Source organism: Onychostruthus taczanowskii, unplaced genomic scaffold (genome assembly GCF_017590055.1).
Source record: "Onychostruthus taczanowskii isolate IOZ18803 unplaced genomic scaffold, ASM1759005v1 scaffold30, whole genome shotgun sequence".
In the NCBI taxonomy this organism is placed as follows: domain Eukaryota; kingdom Metazoa; phylum Chordata; class Aves; order Passeriformes; family Passeridae; genus Onychostruthus; species Onychostruthus taczanowskii.
Genome location: NW_024500350.1, coordinates 1,556,306 through 1,581,938, shown reverse-complemented (window position 1 = coordinate 1,581,938; position 25,633 = coordinate 1,556,306). Strand labels below are relative to the sequence as shown.

Below are 25,633 nucleotides of genomic sequence, written 5' to 3'. Positions count from 1 at the left end.
TGAAAAATCTTATACTTTTTATTGCAGGTTCAGTGTTAGTGTTTTGGAGAGCACAGCTGCATTAGAAGCAGATATTGTTCCAACTTCCCTTCCCCACAAGACTCTGCCACAAACTCAGCCCCAGGCAACTCCAAAAATCACGTCTAGTTTTGCAGTGCAGACAAGTGTTCCAGAGAGGACCGAGACCCTCACTGAAGATTCGTCACTGAAGAGCAAAAATGATCCAAAGCTCGCAAAATGAAAAGGCCAACACATTAACTAGCATTCCCTGCTCTGCTGGGACACACGTGAGCCTGTTCCCAGCTCCCTGACCCAGGGATGGGAGCAGCCCTGCCAATGGGGTGCCCTAAGCTGTCCTTTCGGGATGTTCCGCTAACTTAGTTTTGATGAAAGTCCCTGCTCTGCTGTGCAGGAGAGGAGAGGCCACTGAGCTGGCACGGAGCTGCTGTTGGCTCAGCTCTGCCAGCAGCACAGCCTGAACATTCCCTTCTGTGCTCTGGGGTGAGACACAGGCAGAAACAACCCCAGAGGCTGCTCTGGCTGCCCACACAGCAATGAGCAGTCCCTGTTCCCTTCTCACAAGCTGACAGCTATGTCTGTTTAGCTTTTCTTTCTGCCCCTACAGGGCAAGAAAAAACACACTAAAAAAAAAAAATCATTAAAGGAACTTAAAAATTCAACACCACCTCATTTCTCCATCTCTCTCAATAATTAAGGTGTAATTCCCCCCACTGCCAGTGGCCCCTTCTATTGACTTGTAAAGTGCTGGTCAGGTTGATTTTTTTCTATTAGATCTCACGGCTCAAGACCCTGAAAACCTCAACACTCCTACAAAAATAAACAGCTGTGTTATGCCTATGTTTTATGGTATTGCCTTTCCATGCAGATTTCCTTCTCTTGTGAATCCAGGAGAGGGGCAGGCTCAGGTCTAGTCATCCACAGTGATGTTGCGGAAGAGGTAAGCCATGGACTCGCCGTTGTGGATTCGCCGGATGGCCTCCGAGAGGATCAAACTGATATCCACAGTCTTTATCTTGGGGCACTGCAGCTTCTGCACCTCGTGAGGAACAGTGTTGGTCACTACCACCTATGGAGGGCCAGAAAGGAAAGGAAGTTGTGCTGCTGGAACGTTCAACCCTCCCTCAGCAGGCAGCCTGAGGGGTGTGTGCTGCTGTTTCACAGCTCAGGGGGAGAACTCCCTGCACATTAGGAAAAAAGACTAAAATAAAAGGTCTCCCCTCTGTGACAGTGTGCTGAGGGGACAGGCATAGCCAGCACTCTCCAGCAGGCTGATGGGCCCACTCAGATCACAGGATCTATTATTGAGTTTGAAATCCTGTCCTCTTCATGTACCAGCAGCCCCTGACCAGCTTGGGGAGAGGGGCTGCACAGTGAGATCCACACAGCCCCAGCTGCAGGGAGGGAAGTGTCCAGGCAGGGATGACTAATATTTTTGTTAGGGAGAAAAGAGAGTATGGAAGCAGATCTGATCTGAGCAAGTATTAATCACAGACACTTTTTTTTTTTTTGTGTTCCAGTGAAGAACCAGCTAACTGAAAGCACCTGATTAAATGAGTAATTCCAGACATAAGCTACGTGCCTTGGGAAGGACATCAATTTGTGATGTTTGGTGCCAGCCCCCACTCTGCATTCTGGAGAGCAGACTCACCTCATCAATGGAGGATTCCTCTATGAGACGGGGGGCATCTGCTGACAGGAGCCCATGAGTAGCCATCACAAAAATCTTGTAGGCTCCACGCTCTTTCAGGATCTCTGCAGCAGCTACAAAGCTTTCCACGTCATCAATGATGTCATCCTGAGCAGAAACAGAAACAACATCAAAACCAGAAGTTTACAGAGCCTGCAGGGCAGGAGTGGATCTGCAGGCTACTGCAGCTTTGGCCATGCACACAGATGAAAAACAGAATCCCTGTCTACTTCAGCTGCTGGTGAGGACAGCCACGTGGACAACTAATCTGTGAATGCTATTTCCCTGGTTTAATGACCCTTTTGCTAGTGTGGAGAACAAATGTTGTGTCTTGGAAACAAATCAGCCCCTGCACATGCACTCAGTTTATCATCAGCAAGTCGTATTTTTCCGTGGGGCAGGAGCTGCATGTTGATTACTTACACTGCAGCATGGCATAGCAAGTAAGAGAGGCTTGGCAAGTTTTCTGTTTGGGGTTTTTTAACACTTCAGGAGTTTTCTCTGTGTGCCCTGGATTTATTCATTACTTGCAGACACACATGACACTTAGAATCAAGGCAGCAAGGACATTTTAGGGATTAAAGAGCTGAAGTGCAAACGGTTTTCAACAGAAAGTTGAAATAATCAAAGCCATCAGCACCACTGGAGAAAAGAGTGTCTAAAAAACACATTCCCACTCCTATATCAGCCATCCCTCTGACCCTCAGGGATGGAACAGCTGAAGCAAAGATGCTGTGAGGAAGCCACCCCCCACCTGTTCCCCTCACACTCATACCACAATGATGGCAATTCTTCCTCCAACGTCTCCAACCACAGTTATTGGCGGTTTCTCCTTGGCCATCATCACTAAAGAAGAAGGGAAAAAAAGAGTCCAGGTGACTCAGGCTTGAGTCAAACTCCAACAGTTCCACCAGACAAGAGGCTGAACCATTCAACATCTTATATTGATGCAGACACAGACGTGCTTTACATGATCCTTACACCCACCTAAGTGAGAAACTCTCATTTAACCATAGTTTTTCTCCTCAAATGAACAGCACTGCTTCATAAAGAGGAAATTCTGTTTCTGTGGGGATTTTGTAGTGACCTCAGAAACAGAAAGAAATTCCAACTCTCTAACAGACCCCTGTGCAAGGAGAGTTACAAAGCAGCACCTGGTTTATGGGCAATATCAGTGACCTTCTCTGTGCTCCAGCACAGCACTTGAAAAAGGGTCCATTCCATGACTGGGAACACCAAATGGGCTTTTCCAAGCAGCACCTCTCAAAGGGCCTCAAAGGGCAGGTGCTTTACAGGGTGCAGCTTTTCACCTCTTGGACTCAGTAAATCATCTGTAGGACCAGAGACTTGCACTGCAGCTCATTTGCTTTCTCACATCACCGAACACAGAGGGGTCTTTGAGAGGGTGTAAGAACCTTAATACCACCTGCTCAGGCAAAGAAAGCTTAAGGAAGTTTGCAGAAGCAAATTTGCTGATTATTTTTAAGTGGATTAATGGAAAGAGTAGGACAAAATCCAGTTGAAACTCAGTTCAACAAGCTCAGTGCAACCAGCAATTGGATCAAAGCATACACTGACAAGCTGTGCTACCTGGCACACAGTGAAGAGATGTACTGGGAAATAAGGTTCCATTCCCTCCTGACACTACTTTTGCACTGACAGGGCTCATGCAAAACCACACCCTGCCAAAATTCCAGCAGCATCATGAAAATACCAGAGACCTGAACTGAGATGCACTGAGAGTGTCCAGATGCAACACAGCCTTCAGACTTGCACCAAACAGCAACCAACCTCCAGTACAGGCCAGGGACTGGCTGTCCATCTGCCAAACCTCCCACTGGCCATGGGGTGCAGGTACAGAAACCTCCAGCATGGAAAGGGCACTGTGGTGGGCAGACCTGTGTCAACAGCTGACAATCTGGGCTGATCTAACCACTGGAACCAAGAGGCACCTCCAGCATTTTGTAACACTTACCTGGCCCACCTCCACACCCCACAGCCCTGTTTTATACCCTCCACAGTGAGTGCAAAGTATCCTACCAAGGCACTTGGTGCCCCTCCTTTTGTAAGCTCAGGTCTTGCCAGGATTCCAGCCACAGAGGCTTCTCAAGTGCCTCAAGGAGTTCAGACAAAGCAAGATTTTTCTCTTTTAGGACAATCTACTTCAATGTAATACCTGAGCAGCAGGAGAACACAAGCCATTGCCCACCAAAAAGCCTGTCTAAGTATCGATCTCTGCTCTCCTCACCAAAAGAGTCTTACATCAAACTCCTCATCCTGCCCATCAGGATGATCCAGTACTGTTCCCATATCTCATCAGTGCCTGGGAATGTTTAGAGTGCAAGCACAGCTGGGTGAATGACTCACAATGAGGGATATGATGAAAGCAATTTTAAGCACCACAACTTCGAAGATTCTTGTGTAGAGCTGTTCTTCACATCCATGACCTACCCCACAGGCTGGTTTTCCACAAACCTACCAAAACTGTATAAAAGGTGTCCAGTAATTCTGTTTTGCCCAAAGTGCTATCACTCATTGCCAGGTTTTGGAGTTAAAGTCACAGCTACCTTGGACTGAAGAGTTAATCAACAGCTCTTCATGGCTCAGATTCCTCAGCCTCCCTTGCATGGTTATTTCTGAGTCTCCTATCAAATGCAAAGTCACGTCTAAATCCTGAAGGAAAAATATTCTTATGAGAAGGAAGATTATTTGTAATAAACGAAGATTAAGCACCACCAGAGATAAGCAGATCATAAATTTCAGTTACAGACACTACTGACCTGCTCAGATTAGTTATGAGTTTACTGTCTAGTCTGGACAGCAATAGAGCTCCTGGTGGGAGCTGTGAAGTATCAAAAGGATCCACCTGGCTGCCATCCCAGCCTCTGTGTGTATCCACTGATGAGTGCCATCTCTGTTTACAACAGCCAGGTCAGGGGAAGCTTTACTATACAAATGGTGAACAGGCCTGGGGAGCTGAAATTCAGCACTATTTTACTCACAGAGATATGGAGTTTCAGCAAATCAGTATCCTTCTACTCCATGAAGGAAGCAGACACATTCCTTGCTATGCTTAAAGGCTAACATGGCAACCAGCAACATTAGCAGTGCTTTGCATCTCTGTCTGTTTTTTAAAAGCTGTATTTCAATTTTGGTTTATTTTTAAAGAATGGTAGGCAACGTGTCGACCTACCCGGATCTTAAAGAGATGTTCTCCCTTTTCCTTGTTCAATTTTCTCTGCAAAAAAAAGAAAAAAAAATTGCAAGCTAAAGATCTACCCACAACCACATCAAATCTCAACTGCTCCAAGGTGATGAGAAGGGGTTAGTGCAGCCAGCTTCTTCTTCAAAATCTTTGAACATATCAAGATGTGCAAGTCAGAACTGCTACGAGGAGGTAGCCTTGAAAAATGATTCAAATAATAAAAGAATATTTTCCTCCCAGACACAAACCCTCTATGTTTGCAGGCAGAAGAGGGTAACAGAAATAAGCCACGGTGGTACTTTTGCACAGTGTAACCCCTTGGATCATGTACAAGTTTGGTTTAAAGAGTTGCTGACTTTTTCTGCAGAGTAAGAAAAGATGCTTGTGGTATCTGTAGCTTCTGAAGGGGAAAAATAAAAGAGAAAAAACTAGACCAACCACCATTTCTTTATAAAACAAGAATATCAAAGAACACTTTCATTCAGATGTGCATAATATACACCAAAGTACCACATGTTAAAGGCAGGATCACTGGCACTAAGAAAGAACATTCCCAGGTGTGTAAACATGTTGCTTTAATTAAGTGGTCAAAAACAGGTTAAGAAATACTAAAATAAATTCTTTTTGGGGCTGACAGTGCAAATTAAAGTGACAATCACCAAGAAATGTAATGCTGCATTTACAACAGAGCCTGGGAGCAAAAGGCTGCTCAAGAATGAACTGTTTTGTGTAGAGATAACCTTGGAAGGACAGAAAACACCCCTGTGCCCAGCCTAAACACAGGCAAGATGGGGGTAGGGAAGTAGGAACAGACCCATGGTCACTCCAGTTTCCCCCCCAAGCTCCCTTTGTGGCAGTTTGCTGGGCTCTGGGATTCGAGCAGGCCATTAGCTCTCTGTACAAAGTACTGAATTCCAAAGCCACTGAAATGATTTAACAGATGGTGCTCCACTCTTTTTCTCCAGGAAACGGGCAAAGAGTCCCCATGCATTTGTTAAGGCACAGCCCCGAGCCAGCTGCGAGCTCTGAGACACAAAGGCACACAATCAAAGGGAATAACCTTGGAGTGACATCCTGTCTCCAAGGCTCTGATTTCAGGGGCTGCAGTGCTGGGGGCTCTTGCTGCCACTCCAGTGAAGCATTTTAAGTGCAATTAGAAGCACCTCTGGCATTTTTCTGTTGTGGCTCCCTACGAAATCAGAATATCACATCAGGCCACACTCACAGGACAATAAATAAGCCATTACACTGCCTAGCACTCATTAATTGGAGGCACATGATCCCTGCTGGAACAGGGGGAGAAGGTGCATGCCAGGACACAGGAGCCTGGCCAGTTCACCAGGAAGCCCATGGAGAATGGCACAGAGCACAAGCCACGCTCTGGGGCTGCTCCCCAGCACAGGTTTCACCTCTCTCCTGGCTCTAAAACAACTGTCTGGAGCTTCAGTTGCCAAGTCTGGGATGCTCCACGTTGATCTGGCTGTAGCCCAGAGTGGGATGCTCCACAAGAAGTCTCAGCCACTCCCCAGGAACATCCCCAAGCTCCTACCTGCCAGGCCCAGGTTTGGTTGCTGAGCCAGGTAGACTCACAGACCGCTTTTGTTTTGACAGCTGGAGGGTTTGGGGACAGTTTTGGTGTTAGGGATATCCAGTTCTGAGCAGCAGCACGTGTCTGACCTTTCACAACACAGCTGAACACTGCTACACTCTGCCCTCAGAGATTTCACCATCAGGAAGGAAGAGCTGAATGAGGGTTTGGAATTATGTGACTTTTGAGGTGGGAAGATGCTTTTCAAATTACTGAATTGGACAAGAAATGAGGCACAGCAGAGAGGGTCAGCACAGACACACAGCACTGCCATCCCAGCTGCACTTTCACCTCTGTCTGGCAGAGACTGTGACACAACCAGAATTTACAGACTGCTTTTAAATAGGGATAACCTCAATTCTGCACCTCCAGAACCCAGCTCACTCAAAATCAGGTATCTCTCAGGTTAGAAAACTGCAGAGAAAAGCAACTTCTACTGAGAGTTTGGGACAAATCTGCCCCACAATCCAGCCCATGACAGAGAGCTGCCAAGCCACAGCTTTTTACACTGTGACTTAGGCATGCTGGGATGTAAGGTCATTGGTCAAGTGCTGAGTCTGTGCAGCAGGAGATAAAATAAGAACATGGTGATACACAGCAAATTAGTTTGTGTATGGATAGCTGAGGACTGAAAACAATTTTCCATTGGATTCACAACTAAACTGGACAAGGGCACATTTCTGTATGAACAACCATTTACAGGGTTCTCCAGCAGCACAACCTTCCACAGCTGAGCTTCTTTGAAGTGACATGGCTGGAAATAAAAACACAGTCACATCAATTCCTCCGCAGCAGACAAATGTCAGCTACTGACACTCTGGAGGACAAAATTCTCCAGAATAGGAGGGGAGGGAGAAAGTGAAGAATAACCATGCAAATTCCTGCTTTCTTGGACAGGCATGGAAAAAAATCCCTTGTCAGAAGGAGAACAATAAAGTCCCAAATTTCATTGCCAAACCCCACCTGGCCCCAAGGCCCCAGAGGAGTTTCACCAGCAACAAAAGCACTGTTTAACTGATTGTATTCCAGTGAGACACAACTGGGGTGATGTAAAATGCCTGCAGTCTTATTTGCCTCCCCTCCACAAGCTGCCCACAAACTGGTTGGATGTTCTCCCTAAATTTCCAAAGATTAGATGACTATCAGTAGCCCAAACCACTGCTGGTGTTGCCACACACAGCAGCACACAGCCTTTCCCACGGGCACTTCTCAGCCACCTTCCTGCTCCCAATTTCTGTCCTGCCACCACCTGCCTAGAAAGCTAAAATCTTCCCAAATGGGAGCTGGATTTTGACTGTACTCTTGGTATTTGACTGCTGCAGGAATACAAGCAACCCTGAGGATGGCATTTCCCAGAACACAAGTTTCCTCTTTTTCTTCTGCTCTCTGCTCCCAAATCAATGGCAAGAGCTCCAGAAGCAGGTCAACAATGCTCTTGGAGAACATATTCACCCCAACCACACAAACCTCAAAACCTTGTCAAAACAGACATTGGAATATGATCATCTGGGTGCCAAGGTGAAGATTTCCAGTAGTAACAATGGCTACAGAGAGGGGAAGACAAAGACCAGCCCTGCCCCACCCAATGGAGCCAACAGCCTGTCTCAGTGGTTGTTATCTCATTACTTACACTTTTACATCTCCCTTGTTTCATCAGCTCAAGGAAATCTGTTGCTGAACACTAAAAGCACCACCTTTACCAGAGGTTTGTCAGTCTAACACTGTGGAGCAGACACAGCCAAGTGGAAAATACTCTGCATGGCCAGAAGGAGTTAAACAAAAACCTTCCCCTGTGACTTCTCCCACAACTCACTGATATCAACCTTTCTATGAAAAAAATTCCACGGGTCTAACTGCCTTTAGCTTGGTTACATCCACACAGATAAACCAACAGAAATTTCCCACCAAACTTTTTTTTCCTCCCCCAAAGGTAAGCAGAGAAGCTTGATCTTACATGGCAGCTCCAGGCCAGGATGCACAGTTGCATTTTTGAGCATGGGAGGGGAGTGACGCCCGTCATCCATGTCCTGCTCCGTGCACTGAGCCTCCCCATGGATCACAGCCAGCCCCAGCCGCAGCCTCTCGGCGTAAGACTGAGCCCTGCAAGACAAAAACAGCCCCTCAGGAAGGTGCTGGGCTGATGCTGCTTCACAGCCCACTGCAGCAAGTCTCTCCCACACCAACAGCAAGCAAAGGCTGCACCTCTGTGGCTGTTTCTTGCAAGAAACCTCACTGGATGTGACTCTTCATTCCTCATTATTATCCCAAAGCCCACTCTACCCCTTGGCTCCACCACAGGCTCTCCTGTGCTCCTCCACATTGGAAATGCTTTCTGAGATGGTCAGACACTGCTGAAAGTGCAGCAGCAAGGTGAACCCCAGGTGAACCACTTCAGTGAGACTGCCAGAGTTTATGCCCATAGGGGTGGGAACACAAAGTTCAGCTGTCTATCTGCACCACATCCATCCCACTTCCAGCCACAAAAGGATTATGACCAGATTGTCAATCCATCTGCCACCCTCCCATACTTTCCCTGGTATATTTTCCACCAGCTCAGGTATTTTCCAAGTAACTTTTAACCAGCTAGCAAAGCATTTATTTACCTTTTAGCAGCACCAGGAGATTTGGCTACAATAACTGCGTTTCTGTAATCTGGAATCTGGATGTGACAAAAAGTTAATTAATAAAAAAGACCTTTTTGCTAGGGAGTAACTGACACATGGCTGAATAACTTCACCCAACCTCCTCCCCATAACCAAATTTTAATTCTGTGACAAGAAACTAGAGAGCAACTGCACTTGCTTCCAACACCAGTATTTGTGTATTCTGCAAAGGTGGGAATGTTCACTATGTTTAACCCTCCCCATATGGGGAAGCCTTGCTCTCACCATGTGGGAATAAATCACCATCTTTTGCACATGGAGAATAAAACCTCCGTGCCCTGCTCCCAGCCCTGCTGTGCTCAGCACTCCTACACTCAGCCCAAGACAAAGTCTATCAATAATTCAGAGCAGACAGAAATCCAGCACAGCACAAAGGGAGAAGCGGAGCAGTTTAACAGGATTTCAGAGGTGATTAGAGGCAGAGGCACAAGTATCATCTCTCAAATGGCACTAACTCCACAGAGAGCAAGCTCCTCTCCTGCTTGTGCTGCAGTTCAGTTTCTATCCAATCAGAGAAGTGTAACATCTTTCCATGAAACATGCAATAGGTACCCCCCTGAGAAAGAATTCATTAACAGAAGGATTGACCTAGACTGACACCACCACCTCTACTTAAGCAGAGCCTCAATGCTGCCATCACATTAAAATGAGTTCAGACAAGTTGATATACACAGAACTAGAGTAACCTCACTTCTTCCTGTATATACTGAAGCAAGAAAGGGGATGCTCTCAGGTTGTCTACTGGAAAACTGAAGAAGCCTTGGATTTCCTTTTGATGAAGGTCCATAGTGATAATGTGTGTTAAACCTAAGGGGCAAAAAAGACAACAATTTATTGAAAATATTCCCACGTGGCTGGAGTTCCTTCAACACCTCCATTTTCCAGACTGTTTTAGCTATTACTCAGACTATTATGCCATGTCATAAAAGAATCATAAACAGATTAACACAGAAAGTTCCACAGATGTAACGAGAAACAGGCATGTGATAAGCCACAGCACTGGGCTGACACTGTATTTCACTGTAACATTTCTAGGCCACTTTCCCAGGTGCAAGTTACAAAGAAACACAAGAAAGCTGAAGAAAATCAATTCCCCCTGTGTGGCTCAAGATCTCAGCAACACGTCCCCACACCAACCAGGAGAATGGAAGGACAGATGACCTCTGGGATGCCCAGCAGCACCAAGCCTGCTGCGCTGCTGCTCCCTGGGACACTCACCTGCCTTGGCAAGCATTGAAGCCAGCAGCTTGCAGACTATGGAGCCCCTCTTCCTCATTTTGCTCTGTTTGCTGTAGGGGAAGTAGGGGATGACCCCAATGATGTTCCTGGCACAGGAAGTCTTCAGTGCATAGGCCATGATCAGCAGCTCCATGACAGCAGTATTCACATCTCTAGGAGATTTGAACGCAATTCCAAATATTAGCAGGTGTTTTTCCAATGCAACTCCTTTTCCATTTATACCCAGATCATCCCACACCAAAATTCCAAGGAAATAATGCTACATCTCAGGTTAATGTATGCCAGACCCAGATGGCAGCCACACAGCTCCTTCCACAACAAATTACAATCAACTCTTACACATACAGGACATGACACCAGCACCAAAGAGCTGTGGACTGCAATTTGATTTTATATACTAACATAAGGTGTATGATGATTTCCCTCCATAATCCAAAAGAAAAGGCTTTTTATAGAATTTTTTGGGAACAAATGTCACTTGATACAGTGTAATTTGAAACAAAATAGTCTTTTAAAGAAGCAGCACACATGCAGCTAACATAACTTTATCTACACTGGATTTCTTAGGGTATTTTCCTCTTTAACAGTGTAAGGCAGATTATTTTTCCTGCCTTAAGAACTACTGCTATTGGAGCAGTACAAGCTCCAGATATAGCACTTTAGTGGACATCAGCATCTCCACACTCTTGTCTAGAGATGGAAGGAACAACAGGACAGGAAATGCTAAAGGACTGTTTCTTGAAAGAAAAAACAACCAAACAAAAAAGTAAGCTAGGCAGAGAAATCATAGAATATACTGAGTTTGAAGGGCCCCATCAGGATCTGGAGTGCAATTCCTAGTGCTGCACAGGACACCCCAACAATCCCACCCTGTGCCTGAGAGTGTTGCCCAAATGTTTCTTGAGCTCAGACAGGTTTGGTGCTGTGACCACTTCCCTGGGGAGCCTGTTCCAGTGCTCAACAGCTCTCTGGCTGAAAAACCCTTTCCTGACATCAATCTAAACCTCCCCTGACTCACCTTCATGCTGTTTCCTTGAGTCCTGTCACTGGTCATGAGACTGAAATATCCCCCACAATATTTGCTCCCCCACAATGACTGGAGTGGCCTGGTAGGAGTGTATTAATCTGCATTTTAATTAATTTTGGGATGGAGAAAGGAGCTAAGCCCTTAGTTCCCCTTTATTTCTTAAGGCCAACACCAAGAGACACTGTCTGTATCACCACAGGCTGACTCAAGAACTTTTGGGAACTGAAGAGCACGTGCTTCAGATGGCAGGACAGGCACTCCTGCAACACAGACCCCCTTGCCTGGGGGTTCCAGCAGGGACAGCCCCCAGTGACACACACGTCCCCAGCCCAGTCAGGAGGGCACTGCTGGAGTGGCTCAGCTGTGCAGCCCACGGTGACAGGGCAGGGGCTGACTGGGCCATCTTTCCACACAGCAGCAGAGCAGCAAAGAGAGCAGCCTAAAGCTCTGCAGAGCTTTCTGGACATTACCCAGACACTGCTCAGCCCTGTTTTCCTCCTGAGACAGCTTCTCCAAATGCCCAGAGACATGACCCATGACAAACCTCTGACCATTTCCATTTCCCCATGCTCTCCCCTCCTTTGGAAATTAACCTCCACTTGTGCCTCCTCTTTTGTGAGGCTCTGGGTCTCTTTTGTCCCGCTGGCCCCGGCAGCCTGTGCACACAATGCCATTTACACACAAGAAAGCTTTGTTGGCTCTGGAGCACTCAGCCAAGAATTACATAAAACACAGCCCCCTGCCACACAGGACAACAAAGAACTGTTTCTTCCCTTTGGTGATTTAGCTGTGCCAGTGGGGCTGTGAGAGAAGAAAAAGATGCTACTATCAGTGTCATATAAAAACAAAGTGGTCAAACCGAAGCCTATTTAAAGTTCATCTGAGAAACTTCGTATTTTTCATCATTATTTTTCAACTTACTCTTTGAAAATCCATACATATTCATATGGAAAGCAGGTAGAGAACAAGAGTGGGACTTCAAAAGGCACCAGCAGTCCTGGTGCTGCTGCAGGACACCAGCAGCCACAATGATGGAGAAGTTATTCAAGGAGGGTACTTCTCCCAGTATTCAAGCAGGATGCCAAGCTGGACTCTGGGAAGCTCCTGCAGACCAGCTGGCACAGGCACTAGGCAGAGGTGGACATGTCTGTCCCTCCAGCAGGGCCCAGGGTGGGTGGGCTGAGATGGCTTCATGCTGAGCCATCACTGACCTGCTCCTCTGCAAGGGGCACTGACCCCAACCAAGGGCACCAGCTGGGGAAAATGACATTGGTGGAGGAAGCCCAGCCCCAGCATCTCCAAAACAGGTACCCAAGAGAGCAGCCCAGGCTCCTTGCTGCCCTCCCCATCTCCAGACCTGAAGCCATGCTCAGCTACTTACTGCTGGGAGGGCTGAGCCAAGACCTCACACAGGGCTGGCAGCTCATAGCAGGACACTCAGATTCAGCTCAGCTATCCCACACCCTGCTTACCACACCAGAGCCTTCCTTGCTGCTCCTTATCTCTGCCTGGGCCACCCCTGGACACTCCTGCTCTGGGGGGCTAAGCAAACACTTTATGTGACACTCTCCATGGACTTTGCAACAATCAGCAACAACACTGGGCATTAAAAGGCTCCTTTGCCTTTAGGGTATCACAAAATCACCATCTCCTTCATTTTTCTATTCCCTAAACTTGAGCTATTTGATTTTTCCCTCACAAAAATGCCAGTCCACACACTATTCTTGGATGGTAGCTGTCCTTGTCACTTATTTTTGGTTGTGGTACAGCTTTTATGACAGAGAGCCTGTATCAAATATTCAGGTCTTTCTGTGATCTCTGTGCATTTAAGATGCAGACTGTGAATTCACATTGCAGCATAACAAGGTTGTTTCCCTCTCTGCTAACAAGTCCTAATATTTTCTTTTCAAACCACTACTGAGTGTAGAAGTCCTATTCTTAGATTATGCCACACAGTTATTGTTTTGACTCTCATGAAAAGCTCCCTGAAACCCACTGCAAAATTGAGATGTCCTTGAACCTGTCCTCTCTAGCAATGCAGCAAGGCACAGCTGCAGTTTAGGAATGAAAGATGACTTGGCTGCACAACACTGGCTCCTCACCTGGAGGGCCTTGAACATTCTGTCTAAAAAAGATCCATTTCTTGGCCCAAATCAATGAATTCAGTTAATGGAAAAACAAGGGGATCAACAAGTTAAAACCAAAGGGGAGGTTTTCCCTTCCCAAAACTGTTCCTGTCCCTAATGCTCTGAGTTAGCTCTCTGAACACTTGATCTGTTTACATGTTTACACAGCTCCCAGTTACAAGTTATTCCAGAGAACTCCTTCACAAGGGGCAACACAGTGGCACCATTCACCCGAAACATAATCCTGCAGCAGGGGGTTTTCATCTTGAAGAGATTTAGTTGCTCCCTGAGGGAGGAAACACTTGGGGCATCTCTCTGGAGAGAGATGAGCCCTAGGAACATGTTTCTGCCTGCAAGAGGAATTCCAGAAGTGAGTAAACTGGTCTAGTAGTCCTACTGATTTCTCTGCAACAGGCCAAGCATTTCACAGAGGAAGTGAACTTGAATTCTCAGTGGGCTCCATTTCTTTGGCAAGCAAGGAAAAAGTCTGTATCCAGGCAATTCTGCTCCCTGCTACTTCTGAGCTAAAATTGAGCTCTGCTAACTTATTACTTCTTGTGATCTCCAAAATCTAAGCAGAACTTGGCAACTTGGAAAAAGCTATCAGAGCAGGAATGTCCTTGTTTTGTTAATATCAATGACTCATCTCTGAAAACAGCACCTCCATTATTCACAGTAAGTCAATTTGAAGTCATCATTTATTTGTAGACTCCCTTCACCCTACTGCTATCCCATTACTCTTCCTGAGCCAGCAGGCACCAAGGCTCCTGGGGTTACACATGGTTTTCTAGCCCCCTGCTTACCTGCAGCACTTCTCTTACTCCAAGCCTAGAGCAGCCCAAAATAAAACCCAAAAAGGCTCACCATCATCACAAACTGTCAAAGCACACGAGGGAGGCTATGGGTTTCCACCTGAGGTAAGTTTCACATCACTACAGTAGAAGGGGAAGAATAATCCAGCCTGCAATGAAAGCAGCAGCTGCTGTTTGGTGGTGGCTCTGTTGCTTGGTGGTTGGGAGGCAGAGGAAATCACCCATCCTGGGATGGAAATGCCAGTCAGAAATCACCCATCCTGGGATGGAAATGCCAGTCAGAAATCACCCATCCTGGGATGGAAATGCCAGTCAGAAATCACCCAACAGCTGAGCCTGAAAGGCCACCAACACACAGAGCAGGGATGCCTCAGTGGAAACCATCTGAAACTCCTGTTCCTGCCTCAAGTGACACACTCCAGCTATTTGATGGGAAGCATCTCAGTGCTGCAATCAATCCCCTGGGAATGTTAACAGCTTAGCACTATGTGAGGCCTTCATCTAAGTCAGAGCAATGACCACACTGCATGAGTTCCACTGCTTGCTGTGCTGGTTTACAGTGAGCAAACCATTGAACCATCTGCTGATCCAGGTATTCAAAGCACATCCCAGGTGCAAAACTGAGCCACAAGTGCCTCACCTGGGGATTGTCTGTATGATGAAGATATCCTGCCCACGGACAGACTCTTTTATTTCAACTCTTGTTTCTGAAAAGGATGGAAAACAGAGTCAGTTTTGTTTCCAAACATCAGGTTGACAGTGACAACACACCACGTTGTAGCAGCAACCTTGCCCCCTGGTCAGGGCAGATGAGGACTCGCTCCTCTGCCCTTTGTACAGAGGAGCCAAGTGGATTTTCCAAAGGTTGGAGCAGGGTACAGCTGGCATAAGCTACCAGTGAATTAACTGTATTTACAAAGCAAAAGCAGGCTGAATAGCTGTTTACTTTTTACAGAATTTAGAATTTTAGAATTTAGAAATTAGAATTTTAAAATGTAGAAGACAATTCACCTAACTCTCAATGAGAAATCCTTTTCACGCTTCCAAGGAGTGCTGAGAGCTGTCAACAGCACATTCATTAGTGAGCAATTAACCACCCAAGGCAGAACAACCTTCAGTGCTTCCAAGAAGGTAACTCAGCACTTTTTGCACTTTGCTCTTTCAGCTTACCGTGAGATCAGCTCCATGCTGGCTGGAGAGCTCAAGGCAACACCAGCAGCACCGAGTTCAGAGCAAGAACTTGTCAGTCTCACTGTCAAGGTCAAGACATTCCAACACTGACACAGGCTGGAAGTCTGGGTCTCTGCTGAGCACCACTCCTGCAGTCCCTGACTCAAATGCAGCAGCTGAGCCTGGAGCAGCTCTGCAAAGCCAGAGCAATGACTCCAGGTTTCCCAAGGTGCCTGCCTCAGCCACTCATTTCCCACACAGTCATGAGCTAGAGGGCAGGGGTAAGGAAAAGGAGAGAAACAGCTCCTCAGCTATGGAATTCCAAGTCCAATTGCCTTGGCCTGGCAGTAACCCTAGAGGACTCTGCTGAGAGCAGACTGATTTGCTGTGCAGTGATGAAAAACGACTTCAGACCTGAGAGCAAGCAACCTGATTTAAAACCAAGCCCAAAGGGCAGCGAGCTCTCCCGGGCAGGAATGCACCAGCCAGCCCAACCATAACCACAGCAGCTCTCCCACTGCGAGGCCCATTCAGCTGCAACAGCAGCAGCACCACAAATCCTCCACCCCTTCCTCTAGCCTGTAGCAGCTCTCTGGTTCTACTCTCTCTTGCAAACAAGGTATCAGAGGTCTTGAAACAGTAAATCACTCTTGGCCACAGAACTCTGCTGGCCAATATCCTTGTGTTTTAGCCCAGCCTCTGAAAATGGACGCTTGCAGAGTGTTAGCCTCCTTAAAAACAAAAGCAACCTCCAAGAGGCATTTTCCCCAGCACAGCCATGAATTTGCACTTTTAAAAGCAAGGGCAGCTGTAAATTCCGTGTGGCAAAGAAGGGCTGAAAGAAAGGGATAATTCAAAAGCTCAGAAGGCTGACACTGAAAAATCAAGGCACTACTTTTAAATCTGGAGATGTTTTGCTCAGTATAGAAGCATAGAAGATTTGGCAGCAGCTAAAACCTGAAGCAGAACTCTAGAGGAGAGTTTGCAGATGGGCAGACAAACAAGATAACCAGGGAAAACAAGAAACATGTTTAATTGCCTTGTCCAAGGTCAGCCATGGAGGTTTAGCAGTGCCAGGAGCAGCAGCAACATCACAGCTGAATCACTGCACTTCTTAGACAGCTCTGCCCAATGGAGTTACCCAGCATTTCTAAGATTACCTCAAAAGAGTTGCAAATAGCAGAGATTTCTCTTACCTCCATTGGTTTCCTGGTACACCACAGATTTCCCCAGCTCAGCACCGAGACGCCTGGAAAGAAAGAAAGGTCATTAGAAATGGAGGAACCCAGCAGCTGGTGCTGCCAAGCAGGACTGGACCACGTTACACACCCCCAAAACACAGCACTGCCCAAGAGGGAGCTGAGAGAGCCAGCCAGGCTGCAGAACTACATCCTGCCCTTCCCTGGGGGTCTCCTTCCTTCTGATGTCCCTGAGAGGGCCCTGGGACACACAGCTCTGCAGCAGGTCACTGCTGCACCCAAAGCTGTGTGACTGACCACAGGCTGTGACTCCTGATGGCAAAGGACACCTTGCCAGCCTGTGCAATGCCCCCTTGGGCAGGTCTGATGTGCAACTAGAGTTGAATGATTTACTCAGACTCAATTAATGGCACCTGAGTCACTTTTTTTGACTCCCACCTCTTTTCCTTTTTTTTTTTTTCCTCCTTGTACCTTCCTTCTGAAATAACTCAAATGATTAATGAGATTTTAACTTCAATTTTTTTATTTTATCAAATAACTCCTTACTTATCTCAAATATCAAATCTGCAACAAAGATTAGTCACCCTCCTTCTCTTTTTAATTTTTTTCTTACAAAACAAAGACTCACTTTGAAGAGCATTTTAAAAGGCTCCAAAATGCAGACTTTTCCCTCAGGTGACACTTCAGTATTTAACTGTACTGACAAGCAATCCATTAGTAAGTACTTAAAGGCTTTTGTGCTTTAACCCAGAGCCTCAGAGACCCTGCAGCAGTGGAGATGCTTCAGCCAAATGAGATGGAGTGGGGCAATTCCCTCCTTTCCCAGGATCTGCTCTATGGCCTTGGCCACACAATGAATTAGGAAACAGTTTATGCCTGAAAAATACCTTTGTTCACCACGCTGACTGTGGCAGCAGTTTCCTGCCTGCACTTGTACTGTATTTACCTGGATATGTGCCAAAATTCTGCAGATCAGGACTAACTCTAAATAGAAGAGTCCATATCTTCTGCTGTTTTTTTTTTTCTGGTCTACAGCCTTCAGCAGTTGGTCTCACTCCATCTCCTTACCCACTAACTCGGCCCTGCACTTCAATTGTCACAAAGATCTGTGCTTTCAGCAGTGAAAGAGCAACACAATGCTACCCTGGCAGGCTTCTGTCCCATCAGCAACTGCCGGGCTCAGCTGTGAGCCAAAGCTGGAGGTCCCAGCTAGAAGCTGGCCTGGAGAGTGTGCCTGGGACAGCTGAGATAACAGACACTCGGATGCCATGGGATGTGTTTGCTTAGCTGGCTCCAAAGCACGTCTCTGGCACACACACCCTCCCCACCAAGTGTCTGGCAGCACGTTTTGCAAAGGCTGGGCTGGTGACTGAACTGCCACCTCGAGAACTGGACATGCCAGGCTGTCACCAGCCCTGCCTGGGGACCACCTGCAGCATCCCCCTGCAGCCCAGGCCAGACTCACAGATCTCTGGCTGGGCTCCTCTCAGCTCAGCTGGGTTAAAACTTGCAGCTGCAATGCAAAGGCATCCTCAGTACCTTCAGTATCTTCAAAAAGAGCTGGCAGCTGGTCAACTATAAGCAAGCCTGGGCACCTCAGGGATAGACTGACACCAGAGGTGAGTTTTGCAGGTGGGATCCTGCTGTCCTGATGAGGATAATCTGGCATTTGCAACCACCAAGCTTAGTCCTAATCACTGCTAAGGCATCTGAGTCCAAACAAGCTCAGAAACATACACACACACCCCCCAGAGCAGTGTGTGGTGGGAAATGTTTAATGACTCACACTTGTTCCTCCACAACTGCATGGCAAGTCTTGCAAGCTCCCCTTGGAGGCACGTGTGCAGACAGCTTCAATCTTTGGACTTCGCTGCAGACAGCACAATCCTGCCTCAGTACTGGGGAAAAGAAATCCACTGGAGAGACTGTGCAAGTGCTCTTAGTCAGCCCTGAATCTCATGGCAGGAAGGAAAGCTTCAAAATCAGTCCAGCCAGACTCATCTAAGCAAAACACCCCTTGGAAGGCGGCACTTTCAGTGCTAAGTGGTGGCAAACAAAACTGTATTTGTGGTGCTCAAGAGGAAATGTTCTCACGTTGTACTAGGGGAGGTTTAGATTGGATATTAGGAAACACTGCTTCCATGAAAGGGTTGTCAAGCCTTGGAACACACTGCCCAGGAAAGTGGTGGAGTCACCATCCTTGGAGGGATTTAAAAGACATGTAGATGTGGTACTTGTGGATGTGGTTTACTGTTGGCTTCGGCAGAGCTGGGTTAACAGCTGTGCTCAGCTTTAAAAGGGATTTTCCAACTTCATGATCCCATGATACAGCCAGCAGAAATCAGAGCCCAGTGCTCTCCTACTCACCACAGAGCAGCAATGCAGTTTGTGTGCTGCTGAAACAAGAAACCAGAAGCACAAGTTTGCTCCCATGGCAAGAGGAACTAAAACAGCTTGGCTTGGGGCACTAAAACAGCTCAGTTGTCAAACCTAGGTGCAGGGAGCAGCAGAAGGAACAAGACACAGATGCCCAACTTAGAGGAATGAGCAGCTCTAGTCAGACAATAAATCCCAGCTCTGCTCCAACTGTTGACTGCAAGTAAACAAGAGCAGCGGATATGAGATAAAACTGCCCCTGAAAGTCCCAGATCAGCCCTGCCTGCAGCACTCCAGAGGAGCCACAGACACAGCAGGATCCAGAGGCAGCTCCCCCAGAGCACCAAATCCCCTCCTCGAGGCTTCAGTTAGACAAGGTATCAGCCAGGGAAGGAGTCTGATAAACCCTGACTGAGTCAAGAACAATAAAGAGGGGACTGTTGGTGCAACTCCTACTGTGAAGCACCAGATTCCAGAGGACTTTTATCAAAAGGGATATTTGCATGGAAGTCAAGGGCAGGGCACAACCTTATCAACCACACAGCCTGGCAGCAGCCAGAGTTCAAAGATAAATTTCCCCTTCCTCTTACCTCTCCCTTGTTTTCTCTTCCATCCCAAATCTTTTCTCCCAAAATTCTCTCCATCCTGAAGCTCCCAAATGGTTGCTGCTTGAGAGGATAGAGGAATTGAATTGACAGCAAGAACTGTTTTCATCCAGCTCCAGGACTAACAGCATAATCACATGAACCTGGGCTACCACAGTTACTGATCACTCATCTGCAGACACAGACAGACCTGTCCTAGGACAGAGAAAGTGCCACTGCAGGTAACCCAGACCACACAATCAGCAGAGATAAAGCTGCTTCTGGGAAAAATAACATTTTAGGTCCTGCAGATAAATCACATCTCCAAGCAAAATGAGCTGCTATCCTCACACTAGCTCCATCACTAAACCATCTCCTCTGGGGCATGACAGCATCTAAGAGAAAAAAACCCAATCTTTATGGCTTTAAAAAACCTACTCAGAGCAACTGGCCAGTAAAAATTCCTATTGATCTGGAATCTCTCTGTAAACACTGCCCAGGAAGGATGATCTAACTTTCCGCAGTCTCAAAACATGCCAAGAGGATATTAAGCAGTGAATACAAAAGTGTTTATAAAACCTGTCTCAAATTCACATCTAAATGCAAACAGCTCAAGAGTCACCTACAGTTTAATGAGGAAGTGACACACTGCAGCATTTAGGAAACACTGTGAGGCTGTATCAGATTGTACTTTAAAATGCTCCACTGAAGACTGTCAAAAACCACTGCACCAGGCTCTTGAGACAAAGGGCAGCCCAAGAGACTCCATGTTCAGCTGAATCCAATTTCAAGGGGCAGATGTACTCACAGTATTTTGTGCCATCAGAGCCTGTTTCAGTGCCACTGAGAAGTGCCCTCAGCAAGGCAGTGTTTCCTTCTCCCCCTCTGTGACCAGAATCCAAGACATTTGTCAGGTTATCTCCAAAGGGAGCTTCCGGCCAGCTCACAGCACAAACATTCCATTTGAAGAGAAATCTGCACACAAAGCTCTTAATTATTATATTTTATTTTGGCAATATCCTCTTCATTACAAACACTTTCCCTGGTCTCAGCTCTGCAAACTCCCAACTCTTCCCACATCTACAGACTCCAGGAACTGGTGCAGACTCAGAAGGAGCTGGAGCAGAGCACAGAAGGTCTGTGCTGTGCCTGACTGTGGTCAAATCAAGCCACAGCCTGACTCTGAACTGCTTTTCAAACTTTAACAAATCTTCAAATAAAGATCAGTCATGGTCCAGCCAGCACAATGGCAGCTCTGCTGTGCACTTCCTAATCCCTCAGCATAAGAACAGCCAGGAAAAGAAAGGGAATGGCAGCTTCCTGGATACAATCTGTTTAGATATCCTTAAAACTATCTGAGCTCTCCTTTGCCTCTCTCCATCCATCCAGCATGACTGGTTCTTTGAAGAAAAGTCCCTACTGCTCATCTGCCACTAGAATCACTTGTTCCAGCGACGCCAAAGCCATGCAGCCCAACCACCAGGCAGATTTTTCTCTACTGTTACCAGCCCACTCCTGGTGAAGGAACTTCCCCTAAAGCTGTGCTGGCCAGGACAGAAAGCTCCACATGAGCCCAACTGCTCATCCACATTCTGTGCTCCACCTAAACTGCACAGAGATACTCTGACTGCCCTCTGCCACCTTCTCATGTGCTGGCAAGATGATCTAAAGAATCCATTTCCTACCAGAAATCCTCCTTCAGCTGAGGGAGGCTGCTGCAAGCCCTCTGAGTGTACTGTCTCCCCCCTAAGCAGGGCTCACCTCCCACCCAGTCACAGAAAACACCACCGTGGGATTAGCGTTGTGACCCAGCTCCCTGCAGCCAGAGGTCAAAACACAAATCCCCATGTTTTCCTAATTCCATGTTGTTTGGGCTCACGGCAATGCTTTATCTTCAGATCACCAGCAATTTCCATGCTGCAAACTGAGCAAATCTCTGGAATACTCACATCCAGGGCTGGCAGTGAGACAGTACCACATGCCACATCACAGAGTTGCAGGAGCACTGGGGAGGCATTAGCAAGATTCAATCACCACTCCCCTCCAAGCCAAACACATAAGCAGTGAGAAGAATCTAATCTTTGTACCTGCTGAGCCAAGCACTGCAGTCAGAGAGAGATCTAAATGCATCTGTTGGATTAAAGATCAAAAAGACTTCTAGATCTCCCTCCCCACAGCAGCACACAGGTCCATTAAGGAGCAGAATTAGGAGCCATTAGGTCACAGAAATTATCTTTCTCCCCTGAAAATACAGCTTGCCATCAGGCCCCAAGTCTGACAGTTACAAGTCTGTCAATCACAGCAAGAGTTTTCTTTCCGTCATGGAAAGAATTTAAAATAAAATAATCATCACTTCAATTTATAAGGGAAAAGTAAATATATGGGTTTATTTATGTTTCAGTGGTGCTGAATCTAACATCTTCATTATTTCAAGTTTCATGAGGTCCTCATAATCCAGCACCATCTCCTCTCCCTGGGAGTCACTACCATCAACTAAAGCTCTGAAAACCTAAAGTGAAAGTAAGACTGACCATTAATCACTGTCCCATAACTAGAGAATGCTCAAGGGGAATGTGAAGATCAGAACTGTGCCAGAACATGATGCTCAGAGCCTGAAACGAAAGCAGCTCTGGAAGTTTTGCAGTGAACAAAGCAAGGAGATAAATCAGGTGTCTGAAAACTGGTCAGTGTCACACTGCTCCTCTCCAGGCTTGAGATTTTAAAAAGGATAAGTCAGAACCACTCAAGTAGAGATCTTAAGCTCACACCTACAGGTAAAGGACAGAGCCCAGATGGACAAGTGTCTCAAGGGGCCCTCCTAATATTGTGTGTTGTTTTAAAGTTCTTTTAGTACTTTTACTTAAAGTCATAAAAAAAACTTTAAAAAGAACGCACAATATTAGAGGACAGACTCACCCTTGCAAGACTGCTCCAACACTATTTAAAGGTGCAACTGACCTCCCCAGCAAAGAACAGGCTGAGATGTGAGACAGGGGGAAAGGCACCAGCCACGCATCTTTTGCAACCTGAAAGAACAAGGGATGTGTTACAGATCAGCTGAAACAGCCCTTGAGCTCCCAAGGGAAGGCAGTGCAAAACCACTGCACTAGATGCTGAAAATACCTTTAATTTTGGGAGACTTTTTACTGTGGGCAAATCTGTACTGCGCACAGTTCCAGATTCTGCACCCACAACAGAGATAAATGTCCTTAAGCCTCGGTTAAGCAGCAGCTGTGTGTCACAGGGCTGTGCTCCTGCCACCACCAGAGCATCCACTGATGGCAGAGCCAAGGGAAAAACCCCACATTGCTCCTATTAGGAATTTACTTGGGGAGAGATCAAGGAGGGAGCAGGGAGGTCATTCTGGATCCAGATCATGCTTCTTTCCCCCTCAGAGCATCCCTGGGATAACATCAGCACGTCACCCCAGCCAGCGCCATGGCCTGGGGAAGCCTCTCCGCGTCTCTTCTCATTTCATCTTTAAAAAGAAGGGAGTTATTTTTAAGACAAAGAGCAAGGAAGGATTGCCTGTTTGCTCCTCCAGTCCTGAGAACTGGGAGCTCATCCCCAGGGGAATTCTGTTGTGCTGTGTTGATGCAACAGAATGAGCCCTCTAAAACTCTGTCCCATCTGCTGCAGCAAAACTTACTTTTCTAGAGAGATACATTAATTTCAGAGTTCAGTGAAAAGTGAACAGGAAAAGTGGAACAGAACTGACCAAATACAGCAAGAATACATGAGCCAAAAAAAAGCTTTCCACTCCCAAACACAAGGATTTTCCTGTTAGGCTCACACTTAAACAAGTTCATCACGATTATCCAACACACCTCCCAGCCAAGCAGCCAAATCAGCTCCGTGGAGATAATCTGTGCTAAGGATTGAACACTATTTATTAAGCGAGCAGGATGAACAGCAAAGTGTTTTCATAGCTTAAGGTGGCAGCACACCTGTACTTAAGTCCTACTTCAAATTTAAGCACACCCTTGGAGATGGGAATGGGACAGCAGACACCTAGAAAAGATAATTGGGGTGCTGTAACCTGCAGCAGGGAAATTAGCACTGAGAGCCCTCGATTTTGGGATCAGCTGCCTATGAACTGTAGCTGAGAAACAGCAGAAAGAAAATCCAGATCCTGTTCTAAGCTGACAGCCCAACACACAGATGCCCTTCTCAGAACAGTCCCTTCAGCTGGGACTACCCCAGTCTGAACCCAAAGTTCAAGTGCTGAGGGAAACTCAGAGCTCTGTGCACCAAGAGCCCCATTTTGGAGGCAGCTGTCACACCCTTCACTCAGCAGGACCCAGCACATCCATCCCGAACAAGACAAGGTCAAATTCTGCCTAAACTGATGGGTTGAAGAAAATGAGGCAGACTTTTACCCTGAACCAAAGAGCACAGGCTGCCCAGCTCTCCCAAATCCGCTGTGGTCAGTGCAAGGTGCTATGCCGATGTGCACATGGACACTCCCCTTGCCCCAGGCACCGAAGCTGTTGGGAAAACAAGGTCAGCAGCCCGAGAAAGTTTTGAGCATCTCCCAAACCTACTAAAAACGCTTTCCTGAGGTTTGTCCAGCCAAGTTTCACCTCCTCCCTCCCCAAAAGTAACAGCTTTTGCTGCAGCCTAGCCTTTCCAGCAGTGAAATGGACGTCAAAGAAGGGAGAAAGCGGCGGGTCCATTTCCATCGCCGGGTCAGGCAGAGCTGCTGAGGATTCCCAGGGCAAAATCTCCACAAAGGTGTTCGCAGGAGAAGCCTTGGGAAGGCGGGGGGATGCCAGAAGCTTCTCCAGCCTCTCGGGAGGGCTCCTGCCCGCGCAGGGGAGCGATGGGGGAGAAAGAAACTTGAAAGAGAAGGCAACTTACTCCGTGATCTTCTTCGCCAGCTCGGTGGAGGCTGCGGTGGAGTTGGCCGAGAAGACCCGGTACCCACTTCTGGCCGCGTTCATCGCCAAAGAGTCATGCAACCCCCGTGGAGCTCGAAAGTGAGAAAAAACAGATTTATAAGGCAACAACAGCTTCCGTGGCATCCTTTTCTTTCCTCTCCGCCGCGATCACCGCCCCTTAAGGGGTGGGGAGGAGGAGGGGGAAGAGGAGGGTGGGGACCCTTCCGCTACCTATGGACTTGCTGGTCCATTCTTGCGGCAAAGTATGAACGGGAGGGTGGAAATTACGATTATTAAAATAAAATGGAGCAGCGGTTGCCTTGGGGAGTAAAGGGGTGGACAGGCAACGGGTAACCCCACCCCGCGCCCACCCAGTGACCCCTCATGCAGCAGGGGAGGGATGAGCCCAAAATGAGGGCGGGGAGCAAGGCGGAGAGGGGCTGCCTTGGCTGGAGAAGGTGTGGGTGAGCTGAGGGAGGAAGGCTGGGGGGGTTCTTTGTGATGCAGCAGGGCTGGACCGAGGTTTCCGTGGCGGTGTAGGCAGTCCCTGTGAAAGGGGAGGTCTTTGGGGAGGGACGGTCCCATCCCGCTCCCCTCACCCAGCCGAGCACGTTCCGCCACCCGGCCAGCGCGCCGCTCCCTCCGCCGCCATCTTCTCGGCGGGAAAAGCCCGCCCCCGCCGCCATCTTAGGTGAGGGCACCGCCGCCGCGCTCCCCCGTCACGGCGTCCCTTCACCGCCTGCCCGAACTGCGCCGGTACCTCGAGAGGACGGCGGCAGAAACGTCCCTCCTCGGGGGATAATTACACTTCCCGCCGCTACGAGGGCGGCTCGCAGCGTGGGCGCCTCCCGCTTCTGCCCGGCGGTGAGAGGCACGGGGTGTAGGCGGTGGCTGAGGTGCCCGTGCCGAAGATGGCGGCGGGGGAACCGGAAGCGCGGCGGCGGCGGCGCTCTGGCCCCGCTCTGTGGCGGGGGCGGCGGGAGGATCGGCCCGGCCCGCGGCTCCCGCAGCTCCCGCACCTCTTTCCCGAGGGATCGCTCCGTTCCCGGCGCTCCG

General features: G+C 47.7%; 1 protein-coding gene across 7 annotated transcripts; it reads right to left on the bottom strand.

The window, feature by feature from the left end:
* On the bottom strand, nt 1–25,633 carry PRPSAP1 (phosphoribosyl pyrophosphate synthetase associated protein 1). Of its 7 annotated transcripts, XM_041408973.1 has the most exons (14): nt 24,558–24,639; nt 22,614–22,723; nt 20,506–20,672; nt 19,704–19,778; nt 18,524–18,635; nt 16,735–16,787; nt 15,009–15,075; nt 10,383–10,555; nt 9,856–9,971; nt 9,105–9,160; nt 8,456–8,601; nt 2,484–2,554; nt 1,670–1,816; nt 1–1,087 (listed from the first exon to the last, which is right to left on the bottom strand). In XM_041408973.1, exons 8-14 carry the CDS (start codon nt 10,534–10,536, stop codon nt 929–931), a joined length of 849 nt encoding a protein of 282 aa, XP_041264907.1. In that variant the 5' UTR covers nt 10,537–10,555; nt 15,009–15,075; nt 16,735–16,787; nt 18,524–18,635; nt 19,704–19,778; nt 20,506–20,672; nt 22,614–22,723; nt 24,558–24,639; the 3' UTR covers nt 1–928. The 7 variants fall into 7 exon arrangements, with proteins under 7 accessions (XP_041264907.1, XP_041264903.1, XP_041264904.1 ...); XM_041408969.1 differs by lacking the exons at nt 18,524–18,635; nt 19,704–19,778; nt 20,506–20,672; nt 22,614–22,723 and adding an exon at nt 25,338–25,633 and having other exon boundaries at nt 24,558–24,669; XM_041408970.1 differs by lacking the exons at nt 18,524–18,635; nt 19,704–19,778; nt 20,506–20,672; nt 22,614–22,723 and adding an exon at nt 25,177–25,320 and having other exon boundaries at nt 24,558–24,669.